General features: G+C 38.4%; 4 protein-coding genes across 4 annotated transcripts; all 4 read right to left on the bottom strand.

Moving 5' to 3' along the window:
* Positions 1-94: 94 nt before the first annotated feature.
* LOC133715194 (ADP,ATP carrier protein 1, mitochondrial-like) lies at positions 95-3325 on the bottom strand. Its single transcript, XM_062141587.1, has 4 exons — positions 2540-3325; positions 1465-1961; positions 1002-1373; positions 95-645 (listed from the first exon to the last, which is right to left on the bottom strand). The coding sequence occupies exons 2-4, from the start codon at positions 1951-1953 to the stop codon at positions 349-351; spliced, it is 1158 nt and encodes a 385-aa protein (XP_061997571.1). The 5' UTR covers positions 1954-1961; positions 2540-3325; the 3' UTR covers positions 95-348.
* A 4175-nt stretch (positions 3326-7500) lies between these two features.
* On the bottom strand, positions 7501-9249 carry LOC133714524 (uncharacterized). Its single transcript, XM_062140645.1, has one exon. It carries the CDS (start codon positions 9247-9249, stop codon positions 7501-7503), a length of 1749 nt encoding a protein of 582 aa, XP_061996629.1.
* Positions 9250-12683: 3434 nt separating this feature from the next.
* Positions 12684-16195, bottom strand: LOC133715193 (ADP,ATP carrier protein 1, mitochondrial). The gene is made up of 4 exons (XM_062141586.1): positions 16035-16195; positions 14066-14562; positions 13600-13971; positions 12684-13242 (listed from the first exon to the last, which is right to left on the bottom strand). Exons 2-4 carry the CDS (start codon positions 14552-14554, stop codon positions 12946-12948), a joined length of 1158 nt encoding a protein of 385 aa, XP_061997570.1. The 5' UTR covers positions 14555-14562; positions 16035-16195; the 3' UTR covers positions 12684-12945.
* Positions 16196-18034: 1839 nt separating this feature from the next.
* On the bottom strand, positions 18035-19057 carry LOC133714520 (uncharacterized). Its single transcript, XM_062140637.1, has one exon. The coding sequence runs from the start codon at positions 19055-19057 to the stop codon at positions 18035-18037; it is 1023 nt and encodes a 340-aa protein (XP_061996621.1).
* Between the last annotated feature and the right edge of the window lie 8479 nt (positions 19058-27536).

The following is a 27536-nucleotide window of genomic DNA, read 5'->3' as shown; positions in this document are numbered from 1 at the left end:
CCAGAGAAACGTGGCAATGCTCCTTAAACCAAAATGCAATACTACTCTAGTAGTTCCAGAAAACAACTTTAGAAAAAGAATTAACATTTAACAATTGAAACACTCAAAATAACCAGCATATCATCTGACTAAAATTCCAAATATGTGTGAAATTTACACCACTCACAGTAAAAATCTGGCTTATGAGAACAAAAATCAATCCCATTGTAAAAATCTGTTTGGGAACAACTCCCCTATAACTGAATTATTCAAGAAAAATTTTGCCGAAATAAGTACTTCAGACTAAAAAAAAAAGAAGAGATTTTCATCACCATCTAAAAGCTATCTGGCTTGGGAGACGAGACATTCTTAACCAGATCCAGAACCATACTTCTTCCCGAACACAATCAGCTGCAACTTGTCATAACCAGAAAGGACACCAGCACCAGCAATGCCACGGAGGATGTTTGCACCAGCACCCTTGAACAGGGACTTGGCACCCTCATTCTTCAAGATCTGCTTGAAGGCATCAAAAGAACTCTTGTACTTGACGGCTTCACCGGAGGTCATCATCATTCTTCTACGAACAGTGTCCATTGGGTAGGCAGCAAGACCAGCACCAGTAGTGATGACCCATCCAAGAGCAAAGCTAGCAAAGAAACTATCCTGTAGTTTTCAAAAACAAAAGGATGTCAGCTGGATACTCTGAAACATGTGTAGGGAACGCTCATAAGCCATAAAAATCGAGTCCAGAACAGGTCAAGTAAATATAAATACAACTACAGCAAACAAATAAAGAATTTGCATATCCTTAGAATCAATCCTCCAAAATAGAATAAATAGAAATTTACAAGCACATAGAAATACAAAGAACACAAATCAAAGTACTACAATTGCCAAATCAACAAATTTCTCATTTTATATTTAAAAAAATCCAGAAAACCAATTCAACAGAAGCAAAATATCAACACCATAATGATGAACCAAAAATAAAAACAAAACGTAAAATGTGATCCACTAACCTGCAAACTTCCCTTTAGGACCACAGGCTTGAGTGAATCATACAGTCCAAAGTACAAACCACGGTAAACAATGATACCAACAATTGATACACTGAATCCACGGTATAGACCAGCAATACCATCAGATTTCAATGTCTTCTTGTAGACATCAATCAGACCATTGAATTGTCTCTCTCCTCCCATCTTTGCAGCCTTAGAATCATTAGTCAAACGGGTACGAGCATAGTCCAAAGAGTAGACGAACAAAGAAGAAGAAGCACCAGCTGCAGCTCCTGAGGCCAAGTTACCAGCAAACCACTTCCAATAACCATCCCTGTCTTTCTTGAAATTGAATAGCCTCTTGAAGTAATCCTTGAATGCAAAGTTGAACGCCTGCCATGAAATACAGGTAGCAATTTCAGCATATCGTCATTGTCATATGACATTTTCCATAGAAAAGAAAAAACAGAGAAACATCACAAACCTGAGTGGGGAAGTAACGGATGACGTTGGCAGTGTTTCCTCTCCACAATGAACCAAATCCTTCTTCCTTGATTATTCTGGAGAAGCACTCACCAATGCCCTTGTAGGGTTGAGACAACCGACCAGACTTGATCATTTCATCCTGGTTCTGAACCAAAAGCTTGACACGCTCAAGGGGAGCAGCAGCGGTCTTAGATACAGCAGCAGAAACACCACCCATAAGGAAATCAATGACAAAGTGGCTTTTCTCTGCGGGGGCTTGCACAAAAACTGGGGATGCAGTTGATGGAATCATGGACAGATCAGTGGTAGCTCTGCAAGCAGGCATCATGGGATATTGCAATGCAGCATTGGAGTAATTTCCATATGCAGGACGTCTCTGGTACATCCCCTGCCTTTGGAAGCCAGTATCATATCCCTGAATGGATTGCTGAAGGAGCTGGCCAGCTACCTTTTGCATGACAGTAGGGTGTTGAACCTGATCAACCATTGCGTCTCCTACAAGTAAAACCAAAAACATTAAAAACAGGTATTAACTGATTATAATCAAAGTTCCACGATAAACATGAGCCGATGATCAAGTTTAAAAGTAAAACATATAGGATAAACGCAAATAAGAATCACATTGTAAAGCCTCAAATAGACTGACTAAATAGCTATAAAATCCATCAATCCAAGAAGACAGATGGCAAAAGAGATTGAGCACAATCACCAGGTCTTACAACACCAACAGGCAGAAAACAACTGAAATCAGACATAGAACACATTTGAATAAAAAATATTAGCAAACATAATTCAAAACTGGGCATACAACATCTCATTTATTATACTAAACCCCCCAAAATACAAATGAAGTTTTACATACAGTTTTAGGTCAAAGATATATACAACAAAACATGAGTAATTAAAAATAAAATAAATAAAACTTTTGATCTCGCTAAGAGCAAAGTCTAGCTCAGAAATGACTAAAGAAAAGAAAATCAAGCCAGATCTTTTGAAATTACCAACATATATGAACCAGCATCATCTATCTCTGGAATGAAAACACACAGATGTAGAACAAGAAATTGGTATACCTTCGAAGAAAATGAAGGGCGATTGAAGGCTGCGAGGGTCTCCGCCTTGAGCTCCTGGCTGCTGAAATGCTCAAAGACAAGTCTCCTAGAGAGAGCGGGCGTTGTGTGGAGGAGGCGAGAGAGTCTATTGCAAATTTGAATTTGAATATGTTGTGATGAGCTTTTGTACCATTCATTATGTAGCAAATTCAAAAGAGATCACTTTCGAGTCTTGGTCCTTGAGGGGGTTGTTTAATAATCAAAATCACGTTTATTCAAGAAAACTGGGTCAACGAAGAATTGGATTTAGCCTCCATCTTATACTTTTCAACGATCATAAAAGAGCCAAATTCTGATATTACCATACTTTACCAAAGGGAAGGTGCTTAATTTCGACGGGAAGACCGACGACCGCCGATGAGTTGCACCGTAGAGCTCCTTCTTCCACTGGACCTCGGCGGATCGAGGATGCGCCGCGGGAACTTGGACGTTGCTGCTTTATGGTCTCTGCTGTACTCCACCGCGCATTTGAAACTGAAATGACGTCGAACGAAGCCCACCATAGCTCCGTTGGGGATCGAAACTGAAACCATCAATCTTGATTGGACTGCTTTTTTGATCTACGCCGTGTTCTTGATCTCCGGTACCTCCTCCTCCTCCTCCCCAACCCCTGCTCTTCTCATCGATGCAATTTCCACAGTTTGTAATTTTAGCTTTGACCCAACCCGCCCCAAATCTCCAATTAGGGTTCATGTGGTTCTAAGGTTGGGCTTGGTTTTGGATGAAGAAGATGGAGATAAAATAAGGGTAGAAAAGACATTTTAATGTGAAAGGGATGTCACGTCAGCAATTTAACAGAGGGGAGTTGACGGCAAAGACTTTTTGTGTGAAATTCGAGTATCTAAGTAAAATTGAAAAATGAGGGACTGAAATGTCGAGAATAAACAGTATTTAGTCAATTTTATTTTCAGATTACCCTCTAGCTGTCTAGCATTCATATCTACGGAACAAAAGACGGGATTATTTAAAAGAATTTCATAAAGAATCTTCCTATCTAAGTGTTTCCAAATGACAATGTTGGAATTGCCGTGAAGGTTCACGGCAAGGTCTTTTGGCTCAAATCACCTTTCTAATCTCTTTTTTGCATTTAGATGTATTGTGTCTTCTTGACACTAGACTTGATGTCTTGATGAGGAGGCTTCTAAGAAATTAGTAAATAAGCTTCCTTTTAATAACTTTTGTTGTATACCAACTGTGGGTCAATCATTCTGGAGGATTGTTAATTATGTGGAATGACTCTAATTTTAATATTAATGTGTGCGTCTCGTTATATTCACTGCTTTTGCAACAATTCGCAGAATGGGGATGCTTGGTTTTTGACTTTCTTATATATGTTTCCTAATAAGCATATGCAGGCTGCTTTATGGAATCACTCACTAACCCGGCCTTAAACCTAATTCTGGTACTCCATGGATCATCATGGGTGATTTTAATTGCATTTTAACTTTGGATGAGAAAATTGGTGGTGTGCGAATGGCTAATAGAGTAATAGATATATGGTTCAATTTCGTGCTTTCCTAAATAATGCTGTTCTAGTTTCATTACCTTTTAATGGTAATGTTTTCACTTGGTGTGTAATAAACAACAAGATGACTGTTATTTATGAGCGTTTAGACCGAGTTGTTGCTAACCTGGAAGCTTTATCGTTATTCCCTCATATGTCTCTTACTAATCTCCCTATTTCTAAATTATCTGTTGTCTTCCTCAAAAAAAAAAATTATCTGTTGTCATTTTTCTACAACATTGTAAAAGTACTGACCTAGCCGCTCTCTGCTAGGGTTTATCGAAGAAAACTTTTCTTCGACAAAATCTTTCAATTTACCCAAACTCGATGGCGGATGCCATCCCTAGCCTTGTGGATGCTTGCCTCCTCTTAGCACTTGCTGTCGGCTTGATAGACGGACCGTCGTCGGCATTGTTCTGTTCACCACCTGCATCGGTGAAGTGGATCAATGGAGTTTGACCAGATTTGCCTTCTGATCTCTGGCTTTGCGAACCGCTGTACAAAGACGAGGCTGGACGTGGTGGGGATATATTGGGTGAGCCTGGCGGTGGTGAGATTGAAGGTTTTGGTGACGGTGGTCGTGCAAAGGTGGAGGAGACTATGATGGGCTTCTGGTCTCGTGCGGCTGGTGTCGAGATTGGAGCCTAGCAGTTGGATTCTCATACTGGGCGGTATGTGAAGGGGAGCGGCTCAGATGCGTTAGGTCTTGATGCTGGTTACGAACGTCGACGGTGGGTCGAGGTTGAAGGACGAGGAAGCTGGTGGTTGTGGTGGCTTTCGATCTTCATATGCAGGAGGTGTCGTCAACTGGCCGTGCTATCTCGGCGGAGGAGGCTGCTGCGGCGGCGTGGAGCAGGTCGGTGGCATAGGTGAACGGGAGCAGGGCGGGGTGCCCTTAGCAATTACAATTTGGACTCTCTGGGCTTCGTTCTGGACTGCGGGCTGGGCTTGGGTGGGTTGGACTCTAAACTTTGGGTCCTGGGCATCCTTAGTTCGGGGTGTGGAGGATGATTTGTCATCCTCTAATCCAAATATTGTTTAATTTCATTTGGGTCGCAAAATCTAGTTTGCTCGGTTGTTACATTTTATTTAACTTGCTTCTGAGCTTCTAGGTTTTGTTAGAATAAAGGTGTGTAAATCTCCTTCAAAGGTGGGTGTACCCGGGAGTGCGAGGTTCTGTTTGTTTAGAATAGGTCCTTTGTATGTCCTAAAGGACGGCTCTTTCTGTCGGCCCCTCAGGGGTGTGTCGTTTCTGGTACTGCTTGCTGAATTATAAAATTAGCTGACCTCCTTCGATTCAAAAAAATCTCCCTATTTCTGATTCAGATCATAACTCTTGGCTAACTGCCACTTTTAGTAATGCTATTGAGAACTTTGTTACAAAAACAAATGCTTTTCAAGCTTTGGCTAGAAATTGGAACTTCACTATTTTTGGTTATGTTTTCCACATAATAAAATATATTTATTCTAAATTACAATATGTTCAAGCTAATATTATCTCTCAGCCTAATTTCTTCTTGATCGCGAAGCTGCTTTAGTGAAAGAATTACATAAGATATATTTAGATGAAGAAGTTTTTTTGGGCACAAAGAGCAAAATGTAAATAGCTTCAACTAGGGCATAAGAATACCAAGTTTTTTCAGACACAAGCTTGCTTACGTAAAAAGAAAAATCTAATTCATAAAATTAAATATGACACTGGTATTTGGGTAGATTCTCCCAAGCTAATTTCTTCAGTTCTTATCTCCTCTTTTAAAAAACGTTTTACTTCCCCAACTACACCTTCTTTTCATTCTACTATTGATTTTCTTTCTTGTATTTCACATTGTATTTCAGCAGAAGATAATGCTTCACTATTAGCTCCAATTACTATGATGTAAGTTTATAATGCAGTCCATAGCACTGGTCCTCTTAAAGCACCAGGTCCTGACGGCATTCATGCCATTTTCTTCACACCTGTTGGAATCAGGTTAAGGATTCTCTTTTTCAATTAGTTTCTTCTTTCTTTTCTACGAATTTAGATCTTAGTTTGATAAATCGAACTAATATTGTTCTTATTCCAAAAACTAAGGCTCCCGAAACAGTCCACCACTATAGACCTATTAGCTTATGCAATGTTTCTTACAAGGTAATCTCTAAAGTTATTATTCATTGCTTACAACCTTTATTGAATAAATGCATTTCTCATAATCAAGGCGCCTTTGCACCTGGCAGATCAATTCAAGATAATAATCTTATTGCTCATGAATTATTCTCCACTTTTAACAAAAGGAAAGGTAAGCAAGGATCTATGGCTCTCAAATTAGACCTAGAGAAAGCTTATGATTATCTTAATTGGGACTATATATCTTACTTCTTGTTTATCAGCTTTTGCATTTGCTCCTACTAAGATTCATCTTATTAAATCTTGTATTATTTCTGTCTCTTTTTCTGTTTTCATCAATGGTTCTTCTAAGGGTAATTTCCGACCAAATAGAGGTCTTAGACAAGGACATCCACTTTCTCCTTATCTTTTTATACTTGCTATGGAACCTTTCATTAGACAACTTAATCTTTTGACACGTTCTCCTAGAACTCATGTTGGTATTTTATCTTCTAAGCATGGTTTCAAAATTTCTAATCTAATGTTTGCAGATGATTGCTTAATCTTTGCAAAAGTTTCTCATTCTGCAGTTGCTAATATTGCTGCAATTTTAGCTGGATTTTCATAAGCTTCTAGACAACTGTTGGTGCAGAAAAATGCCGTAGAGGAGTTTGACTCACCAATGAATGCGGACTGGAGCGGGAGCTGACCGGGAACAATCGAGAAGCTTCCCTCGAGCGTTGACTCGAAGTTTGACCGTCGGCTCGAGGAGGAGGGGGGGTACCTGCAGAAAACTCTCTGATGCCTAAGTCAGTGCGTTTCTTAGTAGTGGAGTAGAGTGAATTGGAATTCGATGGATTACCTGGACGTCAAGCCTCCTTTATATAGGCGATGTGATGCAGCAGAGAGCAACAGTAGGTGAGAGTATGATTTGGGTGGGTTTGGGAGTGTTGAGAGAATAAGAAAGCAGAATGATTTTAGAAGAAACAGAGGGTTCTTAGCTGTAGAAGGGAGAAATAGAGCGAGGAAGGTAAGGGGAGAGAGAAACCAAGGCACAAGCCTTCAAAAAAGATTTAATTTTAATTCATTCCAATCTGATTTGGCTTACAATAGATAACCATATTTATAGGCTCCAAACACAACCCTTAGACTCCTAGCACACCAAAAGACTACTAGAGACTTATTAATAATAAGACTCTTCAATACTTATTAAATAGACATAAAGACACACTCAAGACCCTTGAATACTCACCCTAAGATTTTAATACTCTTAAAAGCACTAGGCTCATAATTATTCTACATAAAACTGAAGATTAACCTGACAAGACCCTTAGACTACCATGGAGACTTTCCTTTGGACCAAAATGGGGTGGGCTTAATCTTAGGTTTCCAAAGCGGATATGTCTTTTCTAACCAAGTCATTGCTGCTGCATTAATTCTCCCCCTCTGAAAAGAACTCGACTCAGTCGAGTTTGGAATTGGACCAAGTATAGAATCATCACTTTCAGTCTGTTTAAGGAGGAACGTGCCAGCTGTCTTCTTGAGCTTTATGGTTGACAAAACTTTAGTTGGTACCAATTTGAACTCAGAACTTCCATCTTTGAAGGAATATGTGTTGTTATAGCCACAGTGCTGTACCTTCTTATCATATAACCATGGTCGACCCAGAAGAATATGACACACTTTCATGGGCAGCACATCACAGGTCACGCTGTCAACCAATTTCCCAATAGAGTATGTCACCAAACAACGATCATTGACCTTGAGATTTGTGTTATTTACCCATGCCACCTTGTAAGGATTTGGATGTGGTTCGGTAGGCAACCCAAGCTTGAGAACAGCTTCCTCAGAAATGACATTAGAGCAACTCCCTCCATCTATAACTAGGGTACACAACTGACCATTGCACCGAACACGGGTCTGGAAAATGTTACTCCTTTGCCAATCTTCCTCATGCTCTTTTTGCGTAGTGAGAACCGGACGTGGTACTAAGCATGGGTCATACACTTCTACCTCCATCTCTTGCTCAGCTTGCAATTCAACAACTTCATTTGCCTTTTGTTCAGGGTTGGCGGATGCAATAGGATCTTCCTTATCTGCAAAAGCAACTAACCGATTTGGGCATTGTCCCATCAAGTGTCCAAAGCCTTTACATTTCCAGCATCTAATTTCATTCCTCGTATTAGAGGCAGGACCAGCAGCCTTTTGTGCACTCTTAAGAGTAGAACTCACTAACTGGTTGGAAAATGAGGAACCACCATGAGTTTTCTCATCTGAATCGCTAGTTGTAGATGTGAATCCTCCAGAAGATTTGTCAAGTGTCTTCCCTTTGTTTGAAATTGACATGGACGATTTCTTCTTATACTCTTCCTCCATTTGGTATGCAATCTGGACAGCATCATTCATAGTATAAATTCGACTTGCTGCTAATCCCGAAGAAATATGAGGATTCAAGCCCTTGCGGTACATCGATATCATGATGTCTTCATTCCATGGAAAATCTGATTTTGCAGCCAAACTAAGGAACTTATTTGTATACTCTTCCACTAATAGGCTTCCTTGCACCAATTCTACGAACTGTAGGTGTACCCGTTGCTTGTAATTAGGTGGCACAAAGAAACGTGTCAAAGTCACCTTCATGTCTTCCCAAGTTCTAGTCACCGCAAAATGAGTTTGTTGGTATTTTTCCCACCAAACTCTAGCTGTCCCCTTCAATTTAGCTTCTGCAAAAGAGATTTTTCGCTCCTCTGCCAACTGGTGCCATTTGAAGTAACTTTCCAAACTATGTAGCCAATCAAGGAACACCTCAGGATTGCTGTCTCCATTAAAATCAGTAACATCCAGTTTCACACCCTTTTCTGAACCAAATTGTCTTGAGTCTTCGTGCCTAGAATCTGAAAATGAATTCCGGCCTATGCTTCTTTCACCATCTTTTGACTTCTCCTTAACCAAAGCAGACATAGATTGAAAACCATGTTCCAAGGAATTCAATTTTTCAAGCACCTCTTTGAACATCTTCTTATAACCTTCAGATTCTTGAGACAAACTGTCCACTTTGGATGAAAGCTCTGCGTTGGTAACCATTGTAGATCTAAGTGTAGGGATATGAATGAGCAGTTAGGATGTTTTGCTCTGATACCAAAACTGATGCAGCAGAGAGCAACAGTAGGTGAGAGTATGATTTGGGTGGGTTTGGGAGTGTTGAGAGAATAAGAAAGCAGAATGATTTTAGAAGAAACAGAGGGTTCTTAGCTGTAGAAGGGAGAAATAGAGCGAGGAAGGTAAGGGGAGAGAGAAACCAAGGCACAAGCCTTCAAAAAAGATTTAATTTTAATTCATTCCAATCTGATTTGGCTTACAATAGATAACCATATTTATAGGCTCCAAACACAACCCTTAGACTCCTAGCACACCAAAAGACTACTAGAGACTTATTAATAATAAGACTCTTCAATACTTATTAAATAGACATAAAGACACACTCAAGACCCTTGAATACTCACCCTAAGATTTTAATACTCTTAAAAGCACTAGGCTCATAATTATTCTACATAAAACTGAAGATTAACCTGACAAGACCCTTAGACTACCATGGAGACTTTCCTTTGGACCAAAATGGGGGTGGACTTAATCTTAGGTTTCCAAAGCGGATATGTCTTTTCTAACCAAGTCATTGCTGCTGCATTACGATGACTTACTTAGGGAGCAAGCCGTCATTATTCTGGCTTTTATGGCTGCATTTATTTACACACTTTATGATGACAATTATTGCTGCACTAATAACAGTTAATCATTGCGTACTTACGACCGTCATTTATTGCGTATTTATGATAGTCATTCATTGCGCACTTATAATCATAATCATTGTGCGTAGTTATTGTCGTAATAATCGCCGCATTCATGACTGAAATTTAATGTCATACTAACTACGGAGTTAATCGCTTTAATTGTGGGCCCAGCAGAATTTGACCACTCCCACAACAACAAATAAATTTTCATAAGTCTATTATTTACTTTTCCTCTAATGTTTCTAGTTCTGTTAAAAGAGATATTTCTGCTATATTAGGTATTACTCATAAATCTTCTATTGGTAAATATCTAGGAATTAATAACATCATTTTTTGGAAGGATCCTATAAATACGTCTTATTTACTTTTGAAAATGCAGAAGAAAATGGTTGGTTTGAAAGCCAATACTTTATCTAGAGGTGGCAAATTAACTCTTATTAAAGCAAATCTTTTAGGTATGCCTAACCATGTTTTAAATGTCCTAAAAAAGTTACTACTGCTCTTGATAACCATTGTAGAAATTTCTTTTGGGGTGTTAAGAACCCTCATGTGGCTTGAGAACAAGTTTGACTTCCTAAGGAAATGGGAGGTTTAGGAATTAGGCCCACTGAGTGGTTTGATAGAGCTGCTTTAGCTCTCACTGAGCCTCATAATTGGTGGGTTCAATTGGCGACTGCCAAGTACCTTAGAAATTCACACTTGTTATCTGTTAATAAGAAGGCTTCCAATTCTTTAGCCTGGAAATGAATCCTTGATGCTAGGTCTTTAGTAATGGAAGGTATGAGATGGACTGTTGGGAATGGTAAGGATATTTTATTTTGGTCTTTTAATTGGGTTCTCCCTTATCCTCTTTATTTGGTAATTCCTGAAGATGAGAGGAACCATTTAGATTGGACTCTTAAAGTTTCTTCTTTTATTCAGAATTTTTAGTGGAATAAAGATGCTCTTTCTTCATTGCTTCCTCATGATATTGTTATGCAAATTCTTGATGTTCTATTCCTATGAATGATATGCCGGATGAATTTGTTTGGGGATCTTCAGGCTGTGGTAAGTTTTTAATTAATAGTGCTTCTTAGTTACTTGCACAGAAGGCACACTCTCATTCAAAATCAAAGTTTTTGAATAAAATTTGGAGAAATTGCATATGCCTCCTAAAATTAAGATTTTTGCTTGGACTCTTTTGAGAAATAGACTAAAGACAAGAGACAAGCTCTCCCTCTATAATTCTAATATTTCTTCTTGCTGTCCTCTGTGCCAAAATGGCATTGAAAATTTAGACCATCTTTTTATGCATTGTAACTTTGCTAAGGCTGTTTGGAGATTTTCAACTCACACACATGTTCCTAACAATTGGCTTGGTTCTTTTCACTCTTGGATTGAATCTTTGTTTAATAATCCTAATCCCCTTCTCAAACCTTCTTTGGGGCTGCTACTTTGGGAGCTAACTATTGTAGAGCTAATCCTATTGTTTTTGTTGAATAGATGGGTGGCCTAGTCCAGTAGAACCACGGGATGTCTTGTTACTATCGCTCTCGGTCTCGTTTATTTGTAAAACAAACAAAGGTCAGAGGGAAGACCGGGTGTGCCGGCCTTCAACACTCCGATGCCTAAGTTAGTGACGTTATAAGATAAAGATAATGGAAAGCGACTCTTTAGGATGTTGGAGATGACAGATTTGTAGAGGATTCTGGGAGATATAGTTCCCTTGCTTCCAATGTGGGACGTTTGGGTTCCCGGTACTGCCCCATGGGGGGGGGGGGGTACCGGGATCCTCGTTTGGGGGTGTGTCATTCTTTTGTGGCTATACGAGCCTTGTGCTTCCGGTATTTGTGTCTGAGAGGTATATATACCAACACCTACAGTGTGTAATACTAAAATTTCTAAATACTTTCATATTAAATGGAAACCTCCAGATCATGATTAAATTAAAATAAATTTTGATGGTTCTGTGAGGCAGGGAAATGCTACTCTTGGCTTTGTTTTTAGGAATGCTAATGGTCAACCTATATTTGCTGCTTCTAAGAATCTAGAACCTGCTTCAGTTCTCATTGCAGAAGCTACAGCTCTGAGGAATGCATTACATGCTGCTCAACATGATTGCATCCTCAAGAAGGTAGCTACCCCTTGGCAGATTAAGATTTTCGTGGAAGATATTTGGAAGATTGCTTCTTCTTTCTCTTCCATAAGGTTCAAGCATATTTTCAGAGACTAATTTTGTGGCAGACAAATTAGCAAATTTTGATCTTTAGGATCGTTTTGCAGTACTTTGGCATAAGTGTCTCCTGTTTCCTATGTCTCAAGCGTTCCATTTGAAACAGCAGGGTAAGAGAGTGACTAGAGGTTTATCCTTGTAGTTTGTGTTCTTATTTTGCTTGTCATCGAAGAAGAAGAAGAAGAAACTAGTCATGGTCACGGTAGGTAGCGATGCAATGGATGACAATCCTACCAAGTCCATAACGACTAACACAAAAATGAGTTGAAGAATGGAAAATGCATACCTGAACAGATCATGTGATGGGTCCTGTAACCCAACAGCCTCCAAGGAGAACCACACGTTACAGTCAGCAACTTCATACTGACAGAGTAAGGCATAATATTTGGCCTTCTTTTCAGAATAACCATAATGAAAACAAGCACATAAATACTTTGCAAAGCAATTGTTCCAGAGAAACATGGCAACGCCCCGGAAAACAAAATGCAAACTACTCTAGTAGTTCCGGAAAACAACTATAGAAAAAGAATTGACATTTAACAATTGAAACACACAATAACCTGCATATCATCTGAATAAAACTCCAAATATGTGTGGCATTTACACCACTCACAGTAAAAATCTGGCTTATGAGAACAAAAATCAATCCCATTCTGTTTGGGATCAACTCCCCTAAAACTGAATTATTCAAGGAAAATTTTGCCGAAATAAGTTCTTCAGACTCAAAAAGAGATTTTCATCACCATCTAAAAGCTATCTGGCCTGGGAGACGAGACATTCTTAACCAGATCCAGAACCATACTTCTTCCCGAACACAATCAGCTGCAACTTGTCATAACCAGAAAGGACACCAGCACCAGCAATGGCACGGAGAATGTTTGCACCAGCACCCTTGAACAGGGACTTGGCACCCTCATTCTTCAAGATCTGCTGGAAGGCATCAAAAGAACTCTTGTACTTGACGGCTTCACCGGAGGTCATCATCATTCTTCTACGAACAGTGTCAATTGGGTAGGAAGCAAGACCAGCACCATTAGTAATGACCCATCCAAGAGCAAAGCTAGCAAAGAAACTATCCTGTAGTTTTCAAAAACAAAAGGATGTCAGCTGGATACTCTGAAACATGTGTAGGGAACACTCATAAGCCATTAAAATCGAGTCCAGGACAGGTCAAGTAAATATAAATACAACTGCAGCCAACAAATAAAGAATTTGCATATCCTTAGAATCAATCCTCCAAAATAGAATAAATAGAAATTTACAAGCACATAGAAATACAAAGAACCAATCAAAGTACACTACAATTGCCAAATCAACCAATTTCTCATTTTATATTAAAAAAATTCCAAACATACCAATTCCACAGAAGCAGAATATCAATACCATAATGATGAACCAAAAATAAAAACAAAACATAAAATGTGATCCACTAACCTGCAAACCTCCCGTTAGGACCACAGGCTTGAGTGAATCATACAGTCCAAAGTACAAACCACGGTAAACAATGATACCAACACACGATATATTGAATCCACGGTATAGACCAGCAATACCATCAGATTTCAATGTCTTCTTGTAGACATCAATCAGACCATTGAATTGTCTCTCTCCTCCCTTCTTTGCAGCCTTAGAATCATTAGCCAAACGGGTACGAGCATAGTCCAAAGAGTAGACAAAGAAAAGAGAAGAAGCACCAGCCGCACCTCCTGAGGCCAAGTTACCAGCAAACCACTTCCAATAACCATCCCTGTCTTTCTTGAAATTGAATAGCCTCTTGAAGTAATCCTTGAATGCAAAGTTCAATGCCTGCCATGAATTACAGGTAGCAATTTTAGCATATCATCATCGTCATATGACATTTAACAGAGAAAAGAAAAAAAAATACAGATACATCACAAACCTGAGTGGGGAAGTAACGGATGACGTTGGCAGTGTTTCCTCTCCACAATGAACCAAATCCTTCTTCCTTGATTGTTCTGGAGAAGCACTCACCAATGCCCTTGTAGGGTTGAGATAACCGACCAGACTTGATCATTTCATCCTGGTTCTGAATCAAAAGCTTGACACGCTCAATGGGAGCAGCAGCGGTCTTAGATACAGCAGCAGAAACACCACCCATAAGGAAATCAATGGCAAAGTGGCTTTTCTCTGCGGGGGCTTGCACAAACACTGGGGATGCAGTTGATGGAATCATGGACAGATCAGTGGTAGCTCTGCAAGCTGGCATCATGGGGTGTTGCAATGCAGCATTGGAATAATTTCCATATGCAGGACGTCTCTGGTACATCCCCTGTCTTTGGAAGCCAGTATCATATCCCTGAATGGATTGCTGAAGGAGCTGGCCAGCTACCTTTTGCATGACAGTAGGGTGTTGAACCTGATCAACCATTGCGTCTCCTACAAGTAAAACCAAAAACATTAAAAACAGGTATTAACTGATTATAATTAAAGTTTCACGATAAATATGAGCCGATGATCAAGTTTAAAAGTAAAACAGATAGGATAAACGCAAATAAGAATCACATTGTAAAGCCTCAAATAGACTGACTAAATAGCTATAAAATCCATCAATCCAAAAAAGACAGAGAACACTACGTCTTACAACATCAACAGGCAGAAAACAATTGAAATCAGACATGGAAAAACATTTGAATAAAAACGATTAGAAAACATAATTCAAAACCAGGCATACAACATTTCATTTATACTAAACCCCCCAAAATACAAAAGAAGTTTTACATATCATTTTAGGACAAAGATATATAAAACAAATCATCAGTCATTAAAAATAAAATATATTAAAATTTCAACACCACCTTAATAGTCGACCATATTGAGACTGATGGGAAGTATAAAATGTAATTAGGATCAAATATGAACAAATATTACCACTTCACAAGATCAGTTAGTAAACAAATTTGGTGCATTACTCAAGAAACAAGTAAAAGTCTCAAACAGTGTCAAAACACCAAACTTTTTTTGTTTAAAACTTAAAGATAAAGACCAATTTGACCGGACACCAAACAATTGAAACCATACTTGATGAAGAATAAATGAGCCACTAAACTCAGTGTCATCTTTAGCAAGCAGTATAACACAAACCAGGGGCTGTTACCCATAATTTTACGATAAACCAAAAAAATGGAAAGCCTTCCATGAATGGAAAAGAAGAGGTTCACCGGGCAAAGGATCCAACAACACAATTCAGTGTCATTTTCAGCAACAGTATCAACAAAAATCATTTTTTATTTCCACTTATGTCAACTTCATGATTATCTTTAGCAAAAGTATCAACACAAATCAATTTTTGTTACTACTAATGTCAACTTCATGATTAGACTGAGTTTAGAAACACATTAGACCACAAAAATAGACAATCAACATCCGCAAATCAACAATCAATATCCGCGAATCAGCGGTAGCTAGTAGTACAAGTTCTAGGCGCATTATCAACGTCCAAGACAGTAATTTCAGCCACCGTGTAACCAACCAGGAGTATTTGACTCATTTTGACTAGACATAGAATCGCTTAAACGTAGAAAAAAATGATCGAAATTTCAAAACATCCATATCCAGATCTACCGGATTCCAGATCCGCAGTCAATATACAACCAAGTAGATCGAATCCAAACAAATTTCAGATAAAATGTTACTGAAAAATCAGATCTGAGAAAGACGAAGCAGTCAAAACATATAGATCGAACATCAGATCTCGCTAATTCACAAAAACAAGTCAGATCTTGAAATTACGAACATATATCAACTAGTATCATCTATCTCTGGAATGAAAACAAACAGATCTGAAAGAAAATCGCAAAATTGAGACACAGGGAGAGCTATTACAGATCTAGAACAAGAAATTGGTATACCTTTGAAGAAAATGAAGAGCGATTGAAGGCTGCGAGGGTCTCCGCCTTGAGCTCTTCGCTGCTGAAATGCTCAAAGACAAAGACCTAGGGAGAGTGGGGCGTTGTGTGGAGGAGACGAGTTTTTGAGGGTAGCAAAGGGGGCTTTATATTGGCTGACCTGACCCATCAATTTGGGAATCGGTATTCGACGGCTCAAATCGCAGCCGTTAACTTTTGGTTCCAAGTTCCAACATTTGCGATTTCGCGTGACGGAATACTGGACTGTCAAAATGGACGGCGCTGTGACGACTCTGTCGTATGGGCTAAGCCCAATTTGGAAGCTTCTATTGGGCTGGAATCTGCCCTCACTGAAATTAACCGGATATGATACTTTTGGGAGTCTTGTTAACTTAATTAACTTAACCTTTTTTTACCTAGTGCTGCGGCCAAAAATCACTTCTGTTTTTTTTATCACCGTTTTGGATTAAGGTGCGTGTTAGAAACGCTACTTCTTTTGTTGGTCTTATGGCTGCTACTCTTTTGGCTTCCAAACTTATGATGAGAGATTCTAAGGTGGTGATTGTCTTTCGTTCTGTTGAGAGTATGGATCCCACATAGAAAATTGGGATATTGCCTATATGTTTATAAGGGTTTGGGTCACTTCATCCAATATTAATTGGTTATGGATATGAACCTCACATTACTTTGTCATGGTGTCAGAGCAGGTTATTCCATATGTGCATGTTTCGCTGCGACAGGGGCTTTACGTCACCCAATATAAGTTATCCATATGTATGACTTGAAAATTCGCCACACGTGCAGGGGCGTGTTGAGAGTATGGATACCATATGAAAATGGGGACCTTGCTTATGAGTTTATAAGGGTTTGATACACCTCATCCATTTCCAATTGGTTTTGGATATGAACCTCAAATTACTTTATCACGTTCTATAAAACATTGGTTTCCTCATGATGGATATTAGGACTGGCTTTGGTTCGGAAACCAAAAAATTTTGATTGGTATTGTAATGGCGCTGAATCGATGTGGGTTTTGTATTGGAATTTTAAGCAAGTATTTGATGTTAGCTGATTTAGAGTTTAGATAGATTTCTGGGTTTTTGTTGTGATATTTCTGGCAAACCCGATGTTAGCTTGGGGTAAATGAGGTGTTGTTTCTCTTTGTTTTCGGATTCTTGGGTGAGTTTTCTGAATTGGGTTCTGTTGTTGCAAAAATTTCAGCTTTTGACTTCTCAATCATCCATGTCTCCTCTCTTATCAAGCATTCTAATTCTCAAATAACATGTTACTGTAAACTTCTTTATGCCATTGCCTCTTGTAACTGTTATGCATCCGCATAAACTATTGAGGAAGCATGGTTTGATCCGATTGCAATATTGGAATCTGACTGTAATGAAGATTACCTAAGTGTTTATGATGGTAAAATTTTACAAATGTCTATTTTCAGTCTTATATGTATGTTTTTTTTTTCTTTTCTTTTCTTTTCTTTCTCTTTTTGTTCTGATTAATTGATGTTGTCTAGTACTTGTAGTTTCTTGATATGATGCCATTTACATAACTTACTTAAGCTGAACTGTAAACTACGCAGTTTATTTAAGGAAAATTGTAGTTTATTAGGTACCTAATATATGTTTCCTGGAATGCCTTGTCTCTGAGATTGTTTTTTTTTGTTTTTTTTTTTTTGAAAAGGGGTTTTGAACCCAGCCTAGGTGAGAGGCTCAGCCCCACGCCCGGTTCCATTTATTATATTAATAGTAGAGTTTTGCAACGGGGGGGGGACATAAAACCTGAACCCCGTGCTACAGGAAAACAAGCACAATAGTCTTCGTAGAGAACATCCTGAATAATAGCAGGTGTCTCATCTAACCAAACATCATCAATACAACCAATACTAGCAAGGTGAGCAAGCCTATCCGCAACACCATTTGCTTCATGGTAAATATGCCGAATTCTAACTTATTGAAAAGCAGTCAAATACTCCTTACAATCATCTAAAACTCGACTTACCTCTGAGAGATTCTTCTCCCCCTATTGAGAGCAGCAATCAGAATGGCAGAGTCGCTTTCAACATCTATGTCAGCCCAACCTTGGTGGATCCCAAGAAGTAGACTACACGCCTCCGCTTCCATATTTAAGACCGAGTGTGCAAGTAGAAAAGGTCTAGCCAAAACAGCAATACCCATACCAGCATCATTTCTGACTACTACCCCAATACCTCCATTCCCATCTTCCGGTCTGAAGGCCCCATCAACATTAATTTTAAGTCGACCACTAGGAGGATTTTTCCACTTAGTCAACGGTCTCTTCTGCTTCTTGACTGGCTTTTGGTGATACTTCTGAAAATCATCTAGCATTTTGGTAGTCCAGTGAAGCATATTCATTGACTGGAAATTAGCACCTTTCCAGACCATATTTTTACGCTCAGCCCAGATGGCCCATAAGCCCATAAAGAAAAAATCCTGTTGGTCCACCTCTAGTAAGTCAATCATGTCCAACACCCAATCACGAACACTTTTGGCTGGGTGCGCACTCACATGCAATCTAAGTGGTCCAAACAACCAAAAACAATGCAAAGCATGACAAGATTTGAATAAATGTGTACCTGTTTCTGTCGCTCCCATGCAAAACATGCAATTATGGTTGACCAAAGCAACTCTACGTTGCAATAGGGCTGCTTTTGTAGGTAGAATATTCTTCAAAAGTCTCCATACAAAAGACTTAGCTTTGGGATGAATTTGTGCACCCCAGACCTTGCTCCAGTACTTACTACTAACACCACCATCTTCCCCAGATGAAGTTGATGCACAATCTTTATTACTCATTGCTGTGTTATACACGTGGTAACCACTTCGAACCTGATAAAATCCTTTCTTGTCATAGTGCCAAACCAAGCAGTCCTCGACGCCACGAATACTAAGAGGGATAGAAGCCATCCTCTCCACTTCACCTTCCGTAAAGAGTTCCCTCATAAAATCAGTAGCCCAAGTCATTATATCCCCATCAATCAAATCAGCCACCACCAACATGTACTGGTGGGTTTAACTTTTTCTGACAATTTTCCCAACATGATTATATGCTTCTTCTCATTCCATGTTTACTGCAAGTTTTCTAATCAGCTCTATATATGCATGTGTTTCTCATTCCATGTGTTTTCTTGATTGTGTGCAGACAAGTATGAATAATGAGACAAAGCCACACCAACTAAAGACCTTTTTAGTTTCATATAATGATTTGCTTTGAATTTGTAATATTTTAGTTTCACATAACATTGGATTTAACCTATTATGAGAATTGTGAGCCCAATATGAATTAACTTTTGATAGTTCGATTTAATGAAAATCAACAATGAAAAAGAGTTTTAATGGGTAATGGGTTGGAAGAGGGTTTAAAAAAAATAAAAAATAAAAACATTTATTATTATTATTTTTGAGAAGGGTTTTAATAGATAATGGGTGTGAAAAAGAGTTTAAAAAAATGCAAAAAAAAAAAAATCATTTTTATGTTAGCGGGTCTTAACGGGTCTCAATGGCCAGTTTATTGTTAACGGGTTTTAGTGGGTAATTGATTAGAAAAGAATTTTAAAATTTAAAAAAAAAAAAAAAAAAAAAAAACCTTAGCGGTCTTAACGGGTAACCCACAAACCCATCGGGCTCAACCCGTTATCGTTAAGACCGCCAACCCGTTAAGTCCGCCCGTGACCGCACTGTAGCCAGGCCTAGATTCAGATAATGAATAGGGCTTGACAGCGTGAAGCATGGTGTGGGAGCTAGAAACACATTGCGGTGAGAGAATTTGGGGGTTTTTGGATTTGGGTTTCTGGGAATCTGGTTTGAAGAAGAGTTTGAAAAAGAGATTGAGAACTGGGTTTATGCTTGAAGGCTTGATTGCTATAGGTGTTTCTAAGTTTTCTGAGTTTTGCTCGATTGTGCTGGATGATCTTTACACTGGCAAAGCTCCCCTTATATAGACTCCATTGGAGAGGCTTTGAAGTTTCAGAACACATGAATTTCTAGGTAAAACAGGATAGTCTTCTCTATACACAAATTCTGCCCTAAATTCAGGAAATAAGATTCTTTCTTGAGAGATGAAAATATGGGAGAATGCAACGATTGCTACAGCGGTTGACACTCTCTGTAGCAGAGGCAGCTGCAGTGACGAGAAACAAGGAGCAAGGCAGATTAGGTGGTGGGGGAGTTGGAATTTGTAAGCTCATTGTTTAAGGAAGAAAGACAATACTCTTATCTGGTCACAAGATTTCCCTTTCAAGGATTAATAGTGGGAATCAATCATACTTAGAGATTTTGGCTAACTCTCTGTGTATTGGGTTGCTGCAGGGAAAATGTCAGATATTAGGTTGCTGCGGGGAAGAAAGTGAGTTTAGAACGAAGAAGAAGAAAAAGGGAAGTTGGGCTTTTCTAATATGGGTTTTGGGTTTCAAATGAGAGGCTGGCCTAATTTTCATATTCACCATTTCGTTCTTAATTTGAGTCATTGGGCTTGAATTTCAGGCCTAGGACCGAAATCACTAATGACACTAAATCAATAGACGAGCATTATGTGTTTCATTAACCTTCCACACCACACCCACTTCTGCAAGCCCCAAGAGCGTAGTTGTGCCTTGGGTCCACATGCGTGGCATGACGGTTCGATATGTAATTTTTTGTCGTTCCAAATGTGGTTTGCATTTATATTTTCCTTTTTGGGTTGAAATGTGCGTAAGGCATGTCTCGTGCTTTTTTGGGTATCAACATTAGCCCCCTTGATTATGTAGGCTATGCAATGACTATGAAATAGGCTACATAATCAATAAGAAAGTAGCCCAAGGTAGGCATGAAAATCAAGTATATAGAAGCCTTGGAATTTGAAAGAGTGTACTCGCATGAGAACCCGAAATTTTGGGTGATTAGATTTAAGAATATGTAGAAATTGAGTGCATTTTTTAGCATAATGATGATAAAATAAGTAGGCATGAGGTAATAGAAATGAGTTAAGTAAAAGTAAAATTGATAATGAATTAGAGTATAATGAGAGTGAATTTGAAAGTAAAGCATGTGTGCGATTGAACGAAGAAGAGTGAGAACAATATGGTAAAAGCTAGTAGAATAATTGTGTATACAAGAAAATGAACATATTTTAAATGTGATGAAAAATGCATGAAGGATTGAGCATAGTTTGTGGAAAATAAGTACGCAATGAGCAAACGAGGATAATCATCACGAGATCTAGGAAATATGTTGTTTTTTTTTAAATGAATAACATAAGGATTAGAAATGAAGTAATTTGCTGAGCGGAACGAAAAATAAACTAAAGAATAGAATAGTTAATTGTCTTTAAAGTCGATGACAAAGAGCGTAATGACAAGAGTGTTTGCAAAAGAATTGACAAATAGAAAGAAAGTTAAAACGAAATAGGTAAGTATATATATGTGTGAAATATGACGCATGGTTAGAGTACAATGAGTTGTGCAAAATGAAAATATAGAGAGCATATAAAGTTTTTAATAGATAGAATAGGCATTTGCATTGGGCTTATAAATATGTTTGATGGTTTGCTTCGTATGATATGTAAAAAGATATATTTTCTTTACTTGGCTTATACATGCTTGATTATGTGTTTGGCATGTGTACAATGAGAGTTTTCTTATGCTAGACTTAAATTCACTTGAGCTTGTGGCAACCATGCTTAGGCATGTGCATTAATGGTTTCAGCTTGAGGTTGTCGTAACCATTTAACAGACCAAGGGAGAGCACGTGGAATTTGAAATGTACATGCTTAGAGGAGTAAGCTTGGCATGGCTCTCATATGGTCTTGCATAGATACACGACCTTGACAAAGAGGAGCTCGGTATTGTTGATTAGTAAGTGCTTATTGGCATGAGCTTGAATAAGTATCGGCGTGCCTCTTTTGGTCGTGAATCCGCTTGGCGTTTTAGCTTGGCATGGATTCGGAGTATGCATTAGCTTATCGCGTTTATGACTTAGCATATGAATTGGTAATATGCATGAAAATGTGATAAGTGTTCTTTTAAATATATTGAATGATTAAGAGAGAGTGTGTGGGCATGAGCTTGTGAGAGAGTTGCGCTTGGATTTTTTTTTTTTTTTTTTTGGTTTGGAAAACAAGACTACTACTAGGTAGAAAACTTGGTCCGAGTTTTTTTTATAAGAAAATATTCTTTTCTCTTGTTATTGCAAGGTAAAGGGAGAGGTAAGGCCAAATTCCCCTTTTCTCACCAAATCATAAGTTTAAGACTAACAGATATTCTGAGGGATATATGCTTTTCTAATTCAGTACCAAGGCTGAGAAATCGGGAGAAATTCTTCTTCGTGAACTGAGCTCCAGGAGGTAAGATGGGTACTACAATCATGGACGGAACTGTGTACAAGGCTCCATGGGCTATAGCCCAACTGAGATTTGGGCTAAAAATGCCTCAAGTATGGGTGTATCTTACCCCTAAGCCCATAGAAAAAAAAAAATATATATATATATATATATATATGCCCTTATCTCAGTAGTGACCAGCTGCGCGACTTCGTTCTTCACTCCTCAGCCAAGACTCCAAGAGCCGCCTTCGTTCTTCACTCCTCAGACTCTCTTGACTCTCAGTCTCTCATCTGAAATTTCATGAACCCACTTTGTTCAACTCAGTACAGGTACGAATTCTTCGAACAAGCAGTTAAGCACTTTGAATTTCATATTAAAATTGATGGGTTTTTCTTGAAATTGAGTATCTTACCTCTGTGTTTTTGCTTGAAATTGAGGATCTCAGCCGGCAGCCGCTCAGGAAGACAAGCACTGAAGCAGACTGGAGGTTGACGCGGTGAGTCGATGACTGCATTCAGATTTCAGACCGGAGGTGTGGACATGCCGCATGCGGTGACTGGGACTCTGTGAGTCTTCATTTGGAAAATGAAATTGTTTTGCGGAATTGCGGCTTGTTTGATTATATATGGCTTGTTGATTGTTTCATTGTTTGATTATATCATTTATATGCTTGGACACTTGGCTGGTTGCGTCTTCATTTATATGCTTTGTGGGCTTGCGGCTTGTTTGATTATATCATTCATATGAAAGAGTCAGAAAGACAGAAAAGGTCAAACTGTCAAAGGGAATTGGTTATTGGTCAATCACTCAATTGGATGACTATGTTTGGTCAATGGTAATTGGATAATTATGTGTAGTCAAATGAAATTGCTTTCTTCATCTAATCATTTGTTGACGTTTTGCACTTGTGCTAGCATTTTTAGTGAAATGTGCATATTATTCTAATATTGGTACATATATAATATTATAGGTATTGATTTAAATGACGGATCACCGAAAACCCAAGCGATACAAAAATCTTTTGTCATGGTTTACAAATGATACTCGATCAAGTGGTAGTGGGAATGAGATTGGGAGTGAGAGTGGGAGTAGATAAAAATGAGAACGGGGTTTTGATTTTATGTCCCCCCCCCCCCCCCCCCCCCCCCCCGTTGTATGTTTTGAATGATAAAAATAAAGGCGTGAGGATGAGCCTCCCACTGGGTTCCAAACCTAAAAAAAATAGAAGTTTGCAAAATTTTTATGTACTTAAAATTAGCCCACCCCATTTTCAGATCCTGGTTCCGCCATTGACTGCAATGGTAATTTTTCTTTGGCTTTTGAATGGATAGGCTTCAAATGTTTGAAAAACTGCAATTAGAGCTTGATATCTAGGATGGTTAGGCTTGGTTTATGAACTCATGGCAAGTGAGGGTTTGAATATTGAGTAATTGCTTGTTGCATCATGGAATTTTGAACAGATTGCTCACATTCATGACTTCCATTGGATTTTGTTTTAGGATCGATATGAATTTACATTCATAAAGCATGAATCAATTATGAGCATAACTACTGAGGCGTGTAAATTTCAATTGATGAGCAAGCAGCTTCAATGTAGGCGTGGATCTTCACTGATTGCGGTGATCACTGCAGCAATTGGCCATGAATTGGGCCTTAATTGCAAAGCCCCCAGATGTGTAGACAAAATTGAGGAGCAATTGGAACACAAGATCAGACTATGCTTTGGTGTTTCAAGTCGATCTCGTGTCTGAGATTCATCATGTCAGTATAGCTCCTAAGTAGCATCTGTAAGTACACTAGCTTGCTTGTATCCATCGATTGCATTGAATAAATATAGGGATTCCTTTTGTTATTGCATATGGCATGACTCATGAAGTGGTCTCAATATCTCTCCATGAGTTGGCTTGTGACTAGTTGCTTGACTTTGTTTTACTCATGACCTGATTAAAAGAACCATGCTTTTGCAATAGTATGTAGTTCCAACAGTGACTTGTAGACTTGTGAATTCTACGAGTGTATAAATGATTGCTTTGAGTATGAAAAAGCTTTTTGCTTGAATTTTAACATATGAGCATAGATCCTCGCTTGACTAATTTACTGTATAGACACTTGGTTCAAGAGCAATGACTATATCTGTAATTTTGCTGCAGGTGGTAGTTGACCACAAAAAGCTGCAGAAAAAGGATTTGAGATAGAGTTAAAGCTCTTAAATTCTTGAGTTTGGACATGGATTAAGTTTATGAAGCTGGGTTCTGATGATAAATGTGTGTTCACCACCGCGGTAAACATGGAAAAAAGCCTTGGTTCAAGGAAAGGTTTAAATGTCAATTTTGGGTTTGAGTTGATATGGTTTGCTGTTGAAAATACTGTGTCTAAAGGATTGAATTTTTGGATCTTAATTAGATTTTTGTTGCTTGTGACTTCTCCATGGTAGAGGACACGAGTTACTGAAAGTGGCAAATGCCATGCATGAAGTGGACTGTTGGTAAGTGTATTAGCATGACTACAAGGATAAGACTAATATAATAGAGAACTTGTGATTACTGCATAGGGGATTTTGTTTGCTGCAGTAGTAAATCTTTGGATTCTAATTATTTTGGTTTGAGAAAGACTTGCAATAATGATCTTGGTTTGACATCAAGGCTGGTTGGGTATAAAGTTGAGTGTTGTGATCAATGTTGAGGTTTAGGTATGGAGTAGAATAGCTACTACAGTGGAAGTTTTTGCTACGGCAAAAAACTTTCTATTGTGGTAATGAAAGTGTGAGGCATGACTAGGAGTTGCGGGGAGAAAGAATAATGCAAAGTATAAATCATAGTATTAAGACTAGCATTGGCTTTTTGGCTTGAAGAAATACTTGGAATGCAAATGTCATCTTGACATTAGGATCACATGGCCATGGTGGAAAATACTTGACCATGGCATGTCCATAATTCTGGCTAAAAGCTTGAGAGAGATATTGGCTTGTTAACACACAATAGAGGGGCATTTTGAAAGATATATGCTTGAACTACAATATATATAGGATGGTCTCATGAATGAGTTAGTGACTACAGCTTCAGGATAACCCTGAAGAAAACCATTATCACTCAGCCCCTAAGTGTCATAGCATATCATTTGAGATACTTGTTGCTTTATTTTGGGAGTGATGATGAAGACTGCCTCTTGCTTGGAATTGGCTTGATTGAGTATTGATTGCTTGCTCAAATGATTTTGGCTTGATTGAGTATTGATTGCTTGTTGATTTTGGCTTGATTGAGTACTGATTTCTTGTTCTATATTGCTTGCTGCTTGATTGAATAGTGATTGCTTGTCTTAATTATTTCCTTCAAAATGTATTTAATATTTCAAAGCAGCATGATTGAGGTAGTGAGCTTTGAACAAGAGCACAAATGGATTGACTAGCTCTTATCCTTAAGTTTCGATTTTTCTTTTTGACTTGAAGGCTTGAATGGATAAACTTGTATTACAGTAAGATAAGAAAAGTCCACTGCAGCTCACAATGTGCTTATGAGAGGTACCAGCTTGATTGGTGGATATGGATATGCTTATGAAAAGTTGGGTTAAAGTATGGTGTTGGAATTTGTGTGCTTGACTAAAATTTTGGTTTTAAGCTTCTAGAAGAATAAAACTTAGGATGATAGGATAGATTTGGTTTGCTGAACAATTGTCTTTTTACTATTGCAATGTTGACCCTCTGGAGTCACATATATGACTACTGTGTAAAAGAGTACTTGCATATCGTGTAAGAAGTGTACTTGTACCTTTATCTAGCAGTGCATTTTTTTATTTTTAAAATGCTCACAGTAGTAATAAGAACAGAGCTTGGAATGCTTGAATTGCTTGGTGTGAATAAGGCTTTAAGTGCATGATACTTAAATTTCTGGCTCTGAGTGTTTTTTCCTCTCTTTTTTTTGCAAGAATAATTTTATTCTTCTCCTCCTGTAGCAATGATCTATGGAGTTGATATCATTTTCATAGATCACAATCCACTTGCAGTTTAGAGCAGCATAGATTTGGCCGTCTCCAACATAGTGATGGTTACCAAAGCATCCAACATAAATGTGAAGCTCCTAAAAGTAAGAAGGCTCAGGTTGAATGGTGATGAGATTATGCGTTCTTTGGTTTGAAGGAAAGAATTGAGGTGAGCTAGCTATTTGTGGATAGAGTTGCTGTCAAAATATTTGGAATGCTTGGATATAGCTTGAATAATGCTTGGTCTTTTTTTTTTTTTCAAGAGTGTTGCTTCTTTTGGTTAAGATCTGGAAGAGTAGTAGAGTGATGAGTGATAGGAGCATTTTAATGCGACATTTTAATATTTAACTCCTCATATTTTGCTTAGTAATTTCCTTTACTTAATCATTTTTAATTTAGTTTCTATTTTCTATATACATCAGAGAAAATGACAAGGAAATGAGCTTAAAGACACATGAGAAGGATGTGAGACGTTGGAGATGACAAAGGCAAGGCACAAGGGATGTAGAAATGAGCTGAAATGAAGAAATAGAGTATTCCTGGTCCGACTAGGAATCCCAGTCAAAGTAGGAATGCTGATGAGGCTAGGAAACCTGAGGGCACTAGGAGACCATGTGGCTTCAAGATGACTCAAAACTCAAGATTCTTCTAAAATACTTGGGAATTTTCGGCAAAATGAAGAACCCTAGATATTGTAGGGGTCTTGGAGGTCAAAGGAGTAATTTTTGGGGATAAATACATGATTTTCTGTGAAAATAAAAGAAGATTCAAGAAGGTGACGTTTTGAACTTATCCTGGAGAAATTCAAGGAATTACAACAAACAAAAAAGTTGAAAACAGGTCCAGATACATTCCTTGAGTTCCACACTCCATCCTTGGCCGAAATTGAGGAGATAAATCAGAAAATAATCATGTAATTAATGCAAAAATAATCTCCCTAGAATCAAGGTGCTAATTTGAAGGCTTCTTATTAGTTGGATGACATAGGAAGGATGATGTGGAATTATCTGATTGGCTAATGCTATGTGGATCAATCAGATAAATCCTAGAAAATAAAAAGAATAATTTTGAAGACTTGGAGACTAAGTTGCCATCCTCCTATAAATAGGAGCATCATTGAGACCACTTCACACACCAATTCTTTCATTCTTTTCACACACCAAAAATTCTCTCCATTCTCTAGTCTTCAGAAGCTCTGCGTCTCAA

The sequence above is a fragment of the Rosa rugosa genome, chromosome 6, assembly GCF_958449725.1.
Source record: "Rosa rugosa chromosome 6, drRosRugo1.1, whole genome shotgun sequence".
Lineage (NCBI taxonomy): Eukaryota > Viridiplantae > Streptophyta > Magnoliopsida > Rosales > Rosaceae > Rosa > Rosa rugosa.
Note: the sequence above shows the minus strand (reverse complement) of the source record. Positions and strands in the feature narration are given on the sequence as shown.